The 15,311-nt window shown below is 42.0% G+C and overlaps 1 protein-coding gene across 3 annotated transcripts in view; it reads left to right on the forward strand.

The window, feature by feature from the left end:
• slc6a15 (solute carrier family 6 member 15) overlaps positions 1-14,922 on the forward strand; it is a 72,433-nt gene extending 57,511 nt beyond the window's left edge. For all 3 annotated transcript variants that reach the window (XM_063057739.1, XM_063057737.1, XM_063057738.1), the window contains exons 7-12: positions 1,584-1,825; positions 1,916-2,108; positions 5,133-5,325; positions 6,858-7,017; positions 11,059-11,221; positions 13,258-14,922. In XM_063057739.1, coding sequence (XP_062913809.1) covers positions 1,584-1,825; positions 1,916-2,108; positions 5,133-5,325; positions 6,858-7,017; positions 11,059-11,221; positions 13,258-13,626 — 1,320 coding nt within the window. In that variant the 3' untranslated portion in view covers positions 13,627-14,922. The remainder of the gene's footprint in view (positions 1-1,583; positions 1,826-1,915; positions 2,109-5,132; positions 5,326-6,857; positions 7,018-11,058; positions 11,222-13,257) is intronic.
• The last annotated feature ends 389 nt before the right edge of the window (positions 14,923-15,311 follow it).

Consider the following 15,311-nt stretch of genomic DNA (forward strand, 5'->3'; position numbering starts at 1 on the left):
CCTGAGTTGTGAGGAAAGATTGAATAGGTTAGGACTTTATGTCTTGGAACATAGAAGATTGAGAGGAGATTTAATCGTGGTATACAAAATTGAGGGGTATAGATAGGATAAATGCAAGCAGGCTTTTTCAACTAAGGTTGGGTGGGACTACAACCAAAGGTCATGATTAAGGGTGAAAGGTGAAACATTTAAGGGGAAGCTTCTTCACTCAGAAGGTCAAGACAGTGCGGAACAAGCTGTCAGCACAAGTGGTACATGCAAGTTCAATCTCAATACTTAAGTTTGGATAGGTGCATGGATGTTAGGGGTATGGAGGGCTATGGCCCCGGTGTAGGTCGATGGGAGTAGGCACTTTAAATGGTTCAGCATGGACTAGATGGGCTGAAAGGCCTGATTACATGCTGTGCTTTCCTGTGACTTTGTCACATGGTGACTCCTAGTGTTTGCAAGCGCCAAGCCTATGCACAGTTTAACGTAGCCACATACTAAGTTGGCCGTCAGGATCAGAGCTATGTTGGGTACCAGTGTTCCCTCTGAGGCGTGTGCATGTGCGTGTCCACATATCTTTTGCTACTAGCGCACTGAGGAATTTAAACTTTTGTCACCCTCAACCTCATTGGCATGTTATATTTCATGATTATATACAATCACGTTATCTTTTCTGGTTTCTCATGTAGTTTTATTTCTTTTAAACAATGTACATCAGACTGGATTTGGCAGCTTAATATCCTTCAGGTTTACTTCCACTTAAAGATTCAGTGTGCACATGTTGTTGTCACGGGGTAAAAATGTGCACAGCGTAACAGTTTTGCACACACTGGTAATTTCAAATTAGAGGGAACATTGTTGGGTACCTCTCTCTTCCAACCTGGTTTACAAGGAGAACCATTTTCCCTTCTCTACTTTTACAGAGGTCACACAACTCATGCACAATAATATAAACATGACTCCCATCGAATGCAAAAAGCCTGCAGGAACTCACAGAAATTATTCCTATTATTGCTTTAGTGTGGGGGGTTTCCAACCTTTTTTATGCCATGGACCCCTGCCATGAACTGAGGGGTCCCTGGGTCCTAGGTTGGGAACACCTGCTGATAGAAAGCTACTAAGTTTAGTCAGTGGAAGGAGGCATTGTGAACAAACTTCTGTGTTATCAGCAATTGGATTGAAATCTCCGCAGTGTCGAGTAGCAAAAGTCTTTTTCCACTCTGCTGTTGTTAATGAGTTTGTACATTCTTCCCGTAACCATGTGGGTTTTCTCCGGATGCTCTGGTTTCCTCCCACATTCCACAGATGTACAGGACACATGGGTGGAATTGGGTGGCATGGGCTTGTTGGGCCAGAAAGGCCTGTTATCTTGCTGTAGATCTCTAAATCCAAAAGGTGAGGAAGCTCGATCCAATACAAATATCAGGAGAGATCCACTGCTTATTTTTAAAGTGTTTCCAGATGATCTTCATTTAATATTTGATTTATTTCTTCAATTTTATCAATTTAGATTCCGGCATTTTGATTGGGTTCCTTTTGCAGTGATGACTGAAGTTGAACTGTGGATTACTCACACGTTGTTTTCTCCGTCACAGCTGGAGATCATGTTGGATCCTCAGGTCTGGAGAGGAGCTGCAACACAAGTGTTCTTTGCTCTTGGCCTGGGATTTGGAGGTGTGATTGCTTTCTCCAGCTACAACAAACGTAACAACAACTGCCATTTCGATGCAGTCCTCGTGTCCTTGATCAATTTCTTCACGTCTATCTTAGCGACGCTTGTGGTGTTTGCTGTCTTGGGCTTCAAGGCAAATATAATAAATGAGAAGTGTGTTGCTAGGTGGGTGCCGTTGAATGATGATGAACATGTTTTTGCCCAGGTATGAGCACTCTTCCTCAATTTGATGAAGTCCTGTTGGTTACGTTGCAGAAATACAGACAAGATCCTGGAAATGCTGAAGGCAGGAGTTATCAGTCATGATCTCATCCCTCACCACGTTAATCTGTCCGATGTTTCAGCCACCGATTACCATCAGATGTACAACATCATAAAGGAAGTGAAAGAAGAAGACTTTCAGAAGTTAGGTTTGGATTCATGTCAACTGGAGGATGAACTTAACCAGGTCAGTTAATAATTAAACTGAGTAGGGTCAGAGCACTGCAGTTGTTCCAGCTTTTTGTTTGGGTGGGGAAGATCACGTTATCTGGGCAGAGAGATGAACTTGAGAAAGGGTCTTCATCCACTTAATTTGATGTCAGTGAACATCTGCACCAAGTAGACAAGCAGAAATAATGGCACAATGATGAGATATTAGATGATTAAATTAGATTATGAGGACACGCAGTCCTCTTTTATTGTCATTTAGTAATGCATGCATTAAGAAATGATACATTGTTCCTCCAGAATGATATCACAGAAACACAAGACAAACCAAGACTAAAAAAACTGACAAAAACCACATAATTGTAACATATAGTTACAACAATGCAAAGCAATACCATAATTTGATAAAGAACAGACCATGGGCACGGTAGAAAAAAGTCTCAAAGTCTCTTGAAAGTCCCATCATCTCACGCAGACGGTAGAAGGAAGAGAAACTCTCTCCCTGCAATGAACCTCCAGCACCACAAACTTGCCGATGCAGCACCCTGGAAGCACCTGACCACAGCCGACTCGAGTCCGTCCGAAAACTTCGAGCCTCTGACCAGCCCTCCGACACCGAGCACCATCTCTGCCGAGCGCTTCAACCCCGGCCCTGGCAATAGGCAAAGCCGAGGATTTGGGGCCTTCCCCTCCGGAGACTCTCGATCGCACAGTAGCAACGGCAGTGAAGCAGGCATTTCAGATATTAATGAGAATAAATAACCATAATCTTATATATCAGGATTATGTGTATTTAAGTTGAGTAAGTGTTTGTTGGTGATATAGATGACGTTGTAGTGTGAACAAAATCACCAGAGAGATGCAGCTGATAGTTATGAAGAAGTCTTTTAGTCAACAAAATGAGACACAGCAGGCAACATGTTAAGGCCCTTTCAGAGGAAGAGGCCTGTTCGACCCAGTATTACACTTATTACATGCTAAAGTTCAAAGGGCATTTCTATATGTACTATTTATCTACAATGCTTTCTTTGAATTACATATAACTTTCACATCTCCTTCCTCGCACCCACACTGCAGACTCCCAAAATGAATATTAAATCAGCATTGTCTGGTTTTCCTGTTAATTGCAATTCTTGGCTCTAGGAATCTACCGTCCAGAGCTGAATTTTAAATATAATCTACAATCCACATTCAGATCTAAAGTTCGGTTGCTGAAGTGAATATACTGCTATACACCCTAAATCCAGAATATGCTCTTAACAGTCAACAAAGTGGAAATGACTGAACAGCTTTGAACCTGTTTAGCCATTCAGTATTCAGGTGCCTGAGCTGCAAATTGTCTTTGTCTTTAGAGGGCTGCAGGATTATAATCTGTGGAACCATCCAAGGCTCATGGGTAGCAAAGTATCAAATTTACCCCCATATCTCTGATACCCTAAGGGAATGATATAGACCAAAAGGCCATAAGATACAGGAGCTGAAATCAGCCATTTGGCCCATCGGGTCTGCTCCACCATTTCATCATAGCTGATCCATTTTCCCTCTCAGCCCCAATCTCCCGCCTTCTCCCCGTATCCCTTCATGCCCTGACCAATCAAGAATCTATCAACCTCTTCCTTAAATATGCCCAATAACTTGGTTTCCACAGGCACATGTGACAACAAGTTCCATAGTCACCATTCACCTTTTCAGAATGGCAGGCAGTGACTAGTGGGGTACCGCAAGGCTCAGTGCTGGGACCCCAGTTGTTTACAATATATATTAATGACTTGGATGAGGTAATTAAATGCAGCATCTCCAAGTTTGCGGATGACACGAAGCTGGGTGGCAGTGTTAGCAGTGAGGAGGATGCTAAGAGGATGCAGGGTGACTTGGATAGGTTGGGTGAGTGGGCAAATTCATGGCAGATGCAATTTAATGTGGATAAATGTGAAGTTATCCACTTTGGTGGCAAAAATAGGAAAACAGATTATTATCTGAATGGTGGCCGATTAGGAAAAGGGGAGGTGCAATGAGACCTGGGTGTCATTATACACCAGTCATTGAAAGTGGGCATGCAGGTACAGCAGGCGGTGAAAAAGGCGAATGGTATGCTGGCATTTATAGCGAGAGGATTCGAGTACAGGAGCAGGGAGGTACTACTGCAGTTGTACAAGGCCTTGGTGAGACCACACCTGGAGTATTGTGTGCAGTTTTGGTCCCCTAATCTGAGGAAAGACATCTTTGCCATAGAGGGAGTACAAAGAAGGTTCACCAGATTGATTCCGGGGATGGCGGGACTTTCATATGAAGAAAGACTGGATGAATTGGGCTTGTACTCGTTGGAATTTAGAAGATTGAGGGGGGATCTGATTGAAACGTATAAGATCCTAAAGGGATTGGACAGGCTAGATGCAGGAAGATTGTTCCCGATGTTGGGGAAGTCCAGAACGAGGGGTCACAGTTTGAGGATAGAGGGGAAGCCTTTTAGGACCGAGATTAGGAAAAACTTCTTCACACAGAGAGTGGTGAATCTGTGGAATTCTCTGCCACAGGAAACTGTTGAGGCCAGTTCATTGGCTATATTTAAGAGGGAGTTAGATATGGCCCTTGTGGCTACGGGGCTCAGGGGGTATGGAGGGAAGGCTGGGGCGGGGTTCTGAGTTGGATGATCAGCCATGATCATAATAAATAGTGGTGCAGGCTCGAAGGGCCGAATGGCCTACTCCTGCACCTATTTTCTATGTTTCTATGTTTCTATTCTGCCTAAAGAAATACCTCCTCATCTCCATTTGTAAAAGACGCCCCTCTATCCTGAGGCTGTGTGCTTTGGTCCTAGACTCTCCCACCATAGGAAGCATCTTGTCCACATCCACTCTATCGAGGCCTATCAACATTCAATAGGTTTCAATGAGGTCACCCCTCATTCTTCTGAATTCCAGTGAATACAGGCCCAGAGTCATCAAATGCTCTTCATATGACCTATGCATAAAGCTGCTGTTCTGCTGTAATGTCATAGTCTGCAAGTGTAATGTCTTACTTAATCTTCCACTGTGTTTTGCAGGCTGTGCAAGGTACTGGTTTAGCCTTTATTGCCTTCACTGAGGCCATGACTCATTTCCCAGCATCCCCTTTCTGGTCAGTGTTGTTCTTCCTAATGCTGGTAAACCTAGGCTTGGGCAGCATGTTCGGCACCATTGAAGGAATACTCACACCACTGGTGGATACGTTCAAAGTACGCAAAGAAATCTTGACCAGTGAGTAGAAAGGTCATGAAGTGACTCTTCCAAAGTTTTATTCCTTAACAAAAATTGCATGCATCAAGAAAATTCAACTTAGATAATATGGAAGGTGAATGAATATGGATACGACTTAAGGAGACTTCCTTCAAAGTTTCTGTCAAAGTTCAAAGTATACGTATGTCACCACATACAACCTGAGCTTCCTTTTCCTGTCGGCCTCCTCAGTAAATCTATAGATTAGTAACTATAACAGGATTAATAGAAGGTCAACCAGAAGACATCAAACTGTGCAACTGCAAATATAAGTGAATAACAATAGATAATGAGAACATGAAATAACAAGGTAGAGAGTCCTTAAAAAAAGAGATCATTGGTTATGGAAACATTTCAATGGATGGGCAAGTGAGTGTAGTTGTCCCCTTTGGTACAAGAGCCTCATGGTTGAGGGGTAGTAACTGTTCCTGAACCTGGAGGTGCGAGTCCTGAGGCTCTTGTACCTTCTACCTGATGGCAGTGGCGGGAAAAGAGCATGGCCCGGGTGGTGTGGATCTCTTGATGATGGATGCTGCTTTCCTACGACAGCCTTTCATGTAGATGTTTCTTACTGGATATATCAAAGTTCAAAGTAAATTTTATTATCAGAGTACATATATGTCACATTAGACAACCCTGAGATTAGTTTTCCTGCGGGCATACATCAGTGCATCTTCAAGTTTGTGTGTGTTTGTAAGTATAATTAAATGAAGTACAACAATGTCCAATACTGTCATATATACATTGAAAATTAAGAGAACTGTCCATTACTCCATTGTTTGGGAGGTCTAGACTGCATGCCATTATCCAATCTAAACATGACATAAATGGACCTTGCCAGCACCTCCCATCGTGGTCCAGACTCCAGACAGCTCCTTATGTTTTATTCATGGCCTGTGGCCCAGTGTTTTGTGATGCTGAGACTGAGGTCGACAGGACTCAACAGTGGCCTGATAAAACCTCTCAAATTCCACACCCCTCTTCAGCTCCGTGTGCTGTATGTTGATTACTAGCAACCCCTTCGAAAATTATGAAAATCCAACAGGGTCTTTGTTACAAAATGGTTATTGTTTGCTGAGTTAGCTAAAAGTTTGCTCACGCAGTTTACCTTTGTTGATCCGGGGGTTCTATCTTGCATGGGAATTATATTAAAGTTTCAGCATTTCATTGTTTAGCTCCGACTTGAGAGCTATACTTTAAATTCCAAATCAGCCAACAAGAGTGAGCTCTGTTCCCATCTCCGTACGTGAATAAAATAAGTATTGAAAGTCTCACAGTGGACAATGTATAAATTTTATTTCCAGTGTGGAGTTGTGAAAGGTTTTGGACAAGAAACACTGGTGCCTTTATTCTGCAAACACTGTGCGGAAAAGGCTTGCGATTTTCAAATTCTGCCTCCTTTTCATGCTTACCCTGCTAGCAATTAGAGGATTACAGTCAGCTTATTTGTAGCTGATTTGCAATGTACCTTGGCCGCCTGTCAGCTCCATAATATCTATTTTTCTTTGCTCTAGTTGGCTGTTGTCTCATAGCTTTCGGTATTGGCCTGGTCTTTGTACAGCGCTCTGGAAACTACTTTGTTACCATGTTTGATGATTACTCAGCTACCCTGCCCCTTCTGATTGTGGTTATCCTGGAGAACGTCGCTGTTGCTTGGGTTTATGGCACAGATAAGTACGCATCCACACCCCGATGATAATTTTACTTCATTTGGTAAAATGTATAACAAAAGAAATGGATAACTGAAAATGTAATTAATTCTTCACATTACGCCTTCTTACTTTACTTTATATATTCATTGTACAAGGCCTTTTCAGCAGCAGGAGCACAAGTCGTCCTTTGTGTGTCTCCATTATAGTGTTATAGTGATATCCCTGAGGTCTCCCCACCATCCATCGGGAATATTTATCAGGATCGCTGCATACGCAGGGCCCTTAGTATGATCAGGGATCCTATGCATCCATCCAGCATTCTCTTTGACTTTCTACCATCAGGCAGGAGACTCCGATGCATGAAGACAAGAACCGTCAGGATGGGAAACAGTTTCTTCCCTCAGGCCATTAGACTTCTGAACTCCCTGCCACATCGTATTTGAAGTGTCACCAGTTGACTTGTTCTGATCCCTACATATTTAATTTATGCACTTTACTTAGTTTACTTATGCATAATTTAATTGTAGATATAATTCTTACTTTCCTATTACTGTGTGTTACATGTACTACTGTGATTTTCACCCTGGTCCAGAGAAACGTCGTCTCATTTGATGGTATAAATGAGAATAAACAGCTAACAAGAGAAGTCAAAGCCAACATAAAAGCCAAAGAGAGGGCATATAATAGACCAGAAATTAATGGGAAGTTAGAGGATTGGGAAACTTTTAAATACCCACAGAAGACAATTAAAAAAATTCATTAAGAAGTTGAAGATGGAATATGAAAGTAAGCTAGCCAATAATATTAAAGGGGATACCAAAAGTTTCTCCAGATACATAAAAGTGTAAAAGAGAGGTGAGAGTGGATATTGACCCATTGGAAAACAATGCTGGAGAGGTAGTAATGATGGACAAGGAAATGGCGGACAAACTGAATAAATATTTTGCATCAGTCTTTACTGTGGAAGACACTAGCAGTATGGTGGAAGGTCCAGGTGTCAGGGACATGAAGTGTATGAAGTTACCATTACTAGGGAGAAAATTCCTGAAAACTGAAAGGTATGAAGGTAGATAAGTCAGCTGGACCAGATGGTGTACACCCCAGGGTTCTGAAGGAGGTGGCTGGAGAGATTGCGGAGGCATTAGTAATGATCTTTGAAGAATCACTTGATTCTAGAATGGTTCTGGAAGACTGGAAAATTGCAAATGTCACTCCACTCTTCAAGAAGGGAGAGAGGCAGAGGAAAGGAAATTATAGGCCAGTTAGTCCGAACTCAGTGGTTGGGAAGATGTTGGAGCTGATTGTTATGAATGTGGTTTTGGGGTACTTGGAGGCACATGATAAAATAGGCCATAGTTAGCACGGTTTCCTCAAGGGAAAATCTTGCCTGACAAATCTATTGGAATTGTTTGAAGAAATAACAAACAGGATAGACAAAGGAAATTTGGTTGATGTTGTGTACTTGGATTTTCTGAAGGCCTTTGACAAGGTGTCACACATGGTGCTGGTTAACAAGCTACTAGTCCGTGGTATTACAGAAGACATTCTAGCGTGGATATAGCAGTGGCTGATTGGCAGGAGACAAAGAGTGGGAATAAACGGAACTTTTTCTGGTTGGCTTCCAGTGACTAGTGGCATTCCACAGGGGTCTGTGTTGGAACCAGTTCTTTTTACGTTATATGTCACTGATTTGGATGATGGTATTGATGGCTTTGTTGCAGTTTGCAGATGATATGAAAATAAATGGAGGGGCAGGTAGTTTTGAGAAAATAAAAAGGCGACAGAAGGACTTAGATTAGAAGAATTGTCAAAGAAATGGTAGATGGAATACAATGTTGGGAAGTGTATGGTCATTCACTTTGGTAGAAAAAATGAAAGGCAACCACAAGGAAATTTGCAGATGCTGTAATTTCAAGCAACACACATAAAAATTGCTGGTGAACTCAGCTGGCCAAAAATGAAAGGGTTGTCCATTTTCTAAATGGAGAGGAAATACGAAAATCTGAGGTGCAAAGGGATTTGGTAGTCCTTGTGCAGGATTCCCTAAAGATTAATTTGCAGGTTGAGTCTGTGGCAAAGAAGGCAAATGCAATGTTAACATTCATTTCAAGAGGACAAGAGTACAAAGCAAGGGTATAATGTTGAAACTTTATAAAGCACTGTTTAGGCCTCACTTGGAGCATTGTGAGCAGGTTTGGGCCCCTTATCTGAGAAAGAATGTGCTGAAACTGGAGCGGGTTCAAAGGAGGTTCATGAAAACAATTCCAGGATTGAATGGCTTGTCATATGAAGGGCGTTTCATGGCTCTGTGGTTGTGTTCACTGGAATTCAGAAGAATGAGGGGGGGTGACCTTATTGAAACCTATTGAATGGTGAAAGGTCTTGATAGAGTGGACGTGGAGAGAATGTTTCCTATGATGGGAGTGTCTAAGACCAGTGGATACAGCCTCAGAATAGAAGGACGTCCTTTTAGAACGGAGAGGAGGGGGAATTTCTTTAGCGAGGGAATTCTTTGCCACAGGCAGCTATGGAGGCCAAGTCTTTATGTATATTTAAGGCAGAGGTTGATTGGTCAAGGCATGAAGGGATACAGAGGTAATGCAGAAGATTGGTGCTGAGAGGAAAAATAGATCAGCCATGATGAAATGGCAGAGCAGACACGATGGGCCAAATGGTCTAATTCTGCTCTTATGTTTTATGGTCTTGTGGCTTTCAGTGAAAAATAGTTTTGAGAAACTTTGTTAGGTATTAGTTAATTTACATTTAACTGATTTCACTTAAATAAATGTGTTTAGTTATATGTAAGTTAATAAGTCCTTTAACTTGTTAATGTACAGTATATGTCTTTGATAGAGTGACACCTGGCTAAATTTGCAGGCATTGCTTAGCCAGCTATCCAATGTTTCTTGTGTGGGGTTTGCTCTGGCATATCCATGTGGAGGCATTGTGTTAAGGCAAGGGCTTGCCCTTTCAGGATCAGGAAGGTTTGGGCTGTAAATCAACATTTGGCTTCCTACTGACTGCAAATTCTGGCCTGGTAACCTGAGCTGCTGTGACACTTGCACACAACACCTTTCAAACAGTTCACTGCAACCCCATAGGAGCAAACTAGTGGAATCTATTTCTAATTTAGTTGTTGCGCTCTCAACTCATTCATTGATTGGAAATGGATTCCCTGAAGGTTAATTTACAGGTTGAGCTGGTGGTGGGGAAGGTAAATATGATGTTACCATTCGTTTCAAGAGGACTGGAATATAAAAGCAAGTATGTAATGTTGAGGCTTGATAAGGTACTCGTGAGGTCTCATTTGGAGTATTTTGAGCAGTTTTGGGCCCCTTTATCTAAGAAAAGATGTATTGACATTGGAGAGGGCTCAAAGGAGAGTTACAAAAATGGTTCTGGGATGAAAGGCCTGAACTTACTGGAATTCAGAAGAGCGAGGGGTGAGCTCATTGAAATCTATTGAATGTTGAAAGGCCTCGATACAGTGGATGCAGAGAGTATGTTCCCAAAGGTGGGGGAGTTTAAGACTAGAGGACACAACCTCAGAATAGAGATAAGTCCATTTAGAATGTAGATGAGGAATTCCTTCAGCCGGTGAGTGTTGAATCTGTGGAATTCATTGCCACAGGTGACTGTGGATACCAAGTCATTGGTGATGTTTAAAGCAGAGGTTGATAGATTCTTGATTAGTCAGGGCATGAAGTCATACAGGGAGAAGGCAGAAATGGGAAATGGATTAGCCATGTTGACGTAGCAGAGCAGACTCGAAGGGCCAAATGGTCCAATTCTGCTCCTATATTTTATGGTCTTAAGTTAAGGATTTGCCTTCTCACTGACAATTGCACTCTCAAGAGATCTGTGAAAAATCGCGTGTAAATTCCCCACGGGGATTCACACTCGATTTGTATCTTAACTTCACCAAAGTCAACAGGCCAGATTTAAAAGTGACAAGCTCATTTGTAAAGAATCACATTAAAAATCTATCTGCAAAAAACAAGTTGACTACAATTAAAACGCAAGCTAGCATATTATAATGCACAACTGTGTTTCATTTCCATAGGTTCATGGAGGACTTAAAGGATATGCTGGGTTTTACTCCATTCCGATACTACTATTATACATGGAAATACGTCTCTCCACTAATTCTTATTGCTCTGCTCATAGCAAGCATCGTCCAGATGTGCTTAAGTCCACCGGGCTACTATGCCTGGATAAGTGAATTGGTGAGTGTTATTTTGATCAAATGTTGCTCTGTAATACTGGCAAGGAATGCTACCAGACATGTGTGAGTTTGTTCATGTGCATATATGTGTCTGTACGTATTACTCTTTCGCACCTATGATTTTTAAAATAATTTATAGCAGGGAATTCCATAGGCAGTACGTCTACTCCAGTGTTCCTGATTGCTCTCTGCACCAGAAATTCAGAAACAACCAATATCGGAAGGAGAAGTAGCTTTGCACTTAGTACATGTAATCCTGTAGGAGCATTGACATTAGTCACAACGTTATAAAATTATGTCAACTGGAAGAGAGAGATTATAGCCTGGTTTGTAATCTATGTGGAAGTGTTGCCTAGATGTTAAGATGTCAATTTTTTTCTCATTTTGGTTTTTAACCTGCCTGAAATTGGGTACCAAAGTGCCAGTTCAACTGTAAATTTGGCACTACGCCAGTTTAAACCATGCTCCAATCAAGGATGGTATGTCATATTTTTCTGAAGAAGAAATTGTTCAGCAAGTTCTTTGAGAGAGAGCATAATTCTTCAGCCATTCTCAGATTAATTTTTAGGAGGTAATAATTAAGAAAATCAAGATTGACAAATGTAAATTTTAAAAAGACTGCTTAACTCACCATCTATTACACTTCTAAGACGGGGCGTGGCAGGTAATTCAAAGTGAATTTTGTTTGGGTACTGCAATAGCTGTCCCCACTTTTGCCATCCCACCTTCACTGTTACCATCTGTGGTAAACCATATATATAGGTTGTAACTGGGTTACCTGTCTGGACACGCCTGGACATGCCCCTCTGCTGACTGCTCCTGTGGCTCCTCCCACAGACCCCTGAATAAAGGTGATTGTGTCACTGCGCCTCCCTCAGTCCAGGGCAGATATTCAGCATGGACGTTGGTCCATTTACTGTTAATAAAAGCTTTTCAGTATTTACTCTACTTCCAGTCTTTTGGAGTAATTGATAGTGCATCACCATCTCAATTTCATCCCACAACGCTCATGTCCCAGGATCTTGTGACTGAAACTGGCAGGAGTGATGCACTACATTTATTGTTGCCATTGCCAGTTGGATTGTATCAAGATTGTTTGAACAGAAAAGTTGCAGAATGTGTGACTTAAAACCGTAAATTGGGATTGAAATCTGTAAAATTTTGAAGGGAGAGAGCAGAATCAGGTAGCAGACTCACTTCACACTTTCCCTGATTTTGTTCCAATGAAATATAAATAGTTGCCCTTATCCCTGATCCATTGATACTGGTTATTTTAATACCTTAATCCTCTTGTTTAAACCGTCTATATATTGCCTGAAGTGTAATGGAAGCAATTATTAGATTATTCAATTGATTTGAATCGTTACCAGAGCATAGAACAGTTATAACAGAGGAACAGGCCCTTGACCCACAATGTTGTGCAGAATCTGTTAAATCAAATTGCCAAGTGTACAAATCCCTTCTGCCTGCACAATGCCCATATCTTTCCATTTCCCTCACATCCTCACATTCATGTGCCTATCTAAACAGTCTCTTAAAAGTCCCTAACGTAGCTGTCTCTACACCCACCACTCAGTGTTATCAAAAAAAATGCCCCTCATACCTCCTTTAAACATTCCCCCCTCACCTAAAGGGCATACCCTCTGGTTTTTGACATTTCAACCCTGGGAGACAGGTACTGCCTGTCTACTCTGTCTATGCCTCTCACAATCTTATAAGCTTCTATCAGATCTCCCCTCAGACTCCGCCGCTTCAGAAAAAAACAACCCAAGTTGTCCAGCTTCTCATTATAGCACATGCCTTCTAATCCAGGCAGCATCCTGATAAACCTTTTCTGCACCTTTTCAAGAAGCTTCGATGTGCTTCCTGCAATGGGGCAATCAAAAATATATGCAATACTCCAGATGCAGCTTGTCTAGAGTTTCATAAAACTGTAGCATTCCTGACTTTTGAGTGCAGTGCCTTGACTGATAAAGGCAAGCCTGTCATATGCTTTCTTAACCATCTTCTTGATCAATGTTCTATCAATTTTCGTAGGCTGGTGAAAAGTTTCTGAGTTTCCCAGTGTGGGGCTTGACCGTCTGCATCGGCCTCATCATTATGGCAGTTCTCCCCGTCCCTATAGTCTTCATCACTCGTTATTTCAACCTTATTGATGATGGTTCCAATTCTCTGGCCTCGGTCTCCTACAAAAAAGGACGGATCCTGACGGAGAACTCCAACCTGGAGGAAGATGATGCCAGTCTCCTGCAGAGCAAAACCCGAAGTGAGATGCCCTCCCCAGTGGTTGGTAACAGCATTTACCGCAAGCAGACTGGATCCCCCACTCCAGAAGCAGACACTGCTCCGAATGGCCGCTACGGCATTGGATACTTAATGGCTGACATGCCTGAATCGGACTTGTAGCTTCTGATTGAGCTTTGCCTGGCTGTGTGTATGTTGTTACATTGCGCAAAATTGCCACTCAGAAGCACGCAGAGTATGAATGTGGCATATGTACCATGTATATCCTGTAGATAGACTATATTTTTCCATATTAGTGATACTGAAATACTGTCCCTGCCAGTAGCTCTGAATTTCTAGTTCTATAAGATTGTATTCAGTGATCCCTATAAGGAAAAAAAAAGTAATCATCTTTTTTGAAGAAAAAACTGTTCGTTTCTCAGTCACAGATTACCCTTTATCAATGTAAATCATCAAATGTATGGAATTCTCATTTCTAAACTTTACATGACATATGCAGACATTTAGGATTAATTTGAACACTGAACTAAGAATGTAAACTGATATTGTTGCAAATTATTTACTAGCTTATGAAACCCCTTAGCCAGCCGGTGGTGTAGTGACATCCACACCGGACTTCGGGGCGTGTGGTCCCAGGTTCAGATCCGGCCGTCTCCTTGCACGCTTTCCATCCATGCTGGGCTGAGCATCGAGCTAGCAACTTGGCCTCGTAAAAGACAGATACATGCTAAGGAAATGGCAAGATTGCCGCTTGATGCAGCAAAAGGCGCGGGGAGGAGCAACAACAATGAAACCCCAGTACATAATTTTATTTTTAAAAATTGAGGTTTGTAGAGGGGATTATCCTTTTACGACACCCACAGTCTTACCCACAGGGCAAGGATTGGCACTGAGGCAAAAATACAGTAGTTTCAATTCTCTAAGACTTTTTCAAGTGCTTTTTTTTAATTGTTACTGAAGCCCCAGTGTGATGATTAAGAGATTGCTGGCTGAAAGAGTACAGTCGCTACAATGGCCAAGAGATTTCTGTCAGAAACCTTTGTGGCTTTTATTTATGTGTGCAAAGGGTCAGGCACTTTTCTGACCCCGAGTCAGGCAATCAGTTTCTAGGCTGGACTTGGAGGAATTGGTCTGTATGAAAGAAGATGATTGAACTTATCTGAATGTAACAGCAGGTGAAGTAGGAGCTCTTCTAACCAAACATTAAAAAATGTACCGGTTTTTCTCCCTAATGGTCATGCATAAAGACCATTCTACCTGAGGCCTGAATCCTGCAGATTCTGAACCCAATATGGACTCCGGCTCAGATTCCACCCACAGTCCACACAACTGCCTCTAAGTTCTCAAGTTCATTCCTTCTTACTGGGCCCTCTCCCAATTCAACACCTTTGGCAACACACACAAAATGCTGGAGAAAATCAGCAGCCAGGCAGCATCTATGGAAAAGAGTAAACAGTTGAAGTTTCGGGCTGAGACCCTTCTTCAGAACTGGACAAGCAAGTCCTGAAGAAGGGTCTCAGCCCGAAGCACTGACTGTTTACTCTTTTCCATAGATGCTGCCTGACCTGCTGAATTCCTCCAGCATTTTGAGTGTGTTGCTTTGGATTTTCAAAATCTGCAGATTTTCTCATGTTTGTATTCCTAATCTTTGGACCTGTTAGCCACAACCTGTGCCTCACTTCCTCGTTACAATGAGTCTTAAGGTCCAATATCTTAAGAGGTTGAGTTTCAGGCTCAAAGCCAACTGGAGATGGGAGGGCATATCATGGGCATTTCCTCATTTTGTTCACCTGGGACAATCATATTCTCTGAACTTGTAACTGCTAATAACGTACAGCACAGCAATT

This window comes from Mobula hypostoma, chromosome 9, assembly GCF_963921235.1.
Source record: "Mobula hypostoma chromosome 9, sMobHyp1.1, whole genome shotgun sequence".
Classification (NCBI taxonomy): domain Eukaryota; kingdom Metazoa; phylum Chordata; class Chondrichthyes; order Myliobatiformes; family Myliobatidae; genus Mobula; species Mobula hypostoma.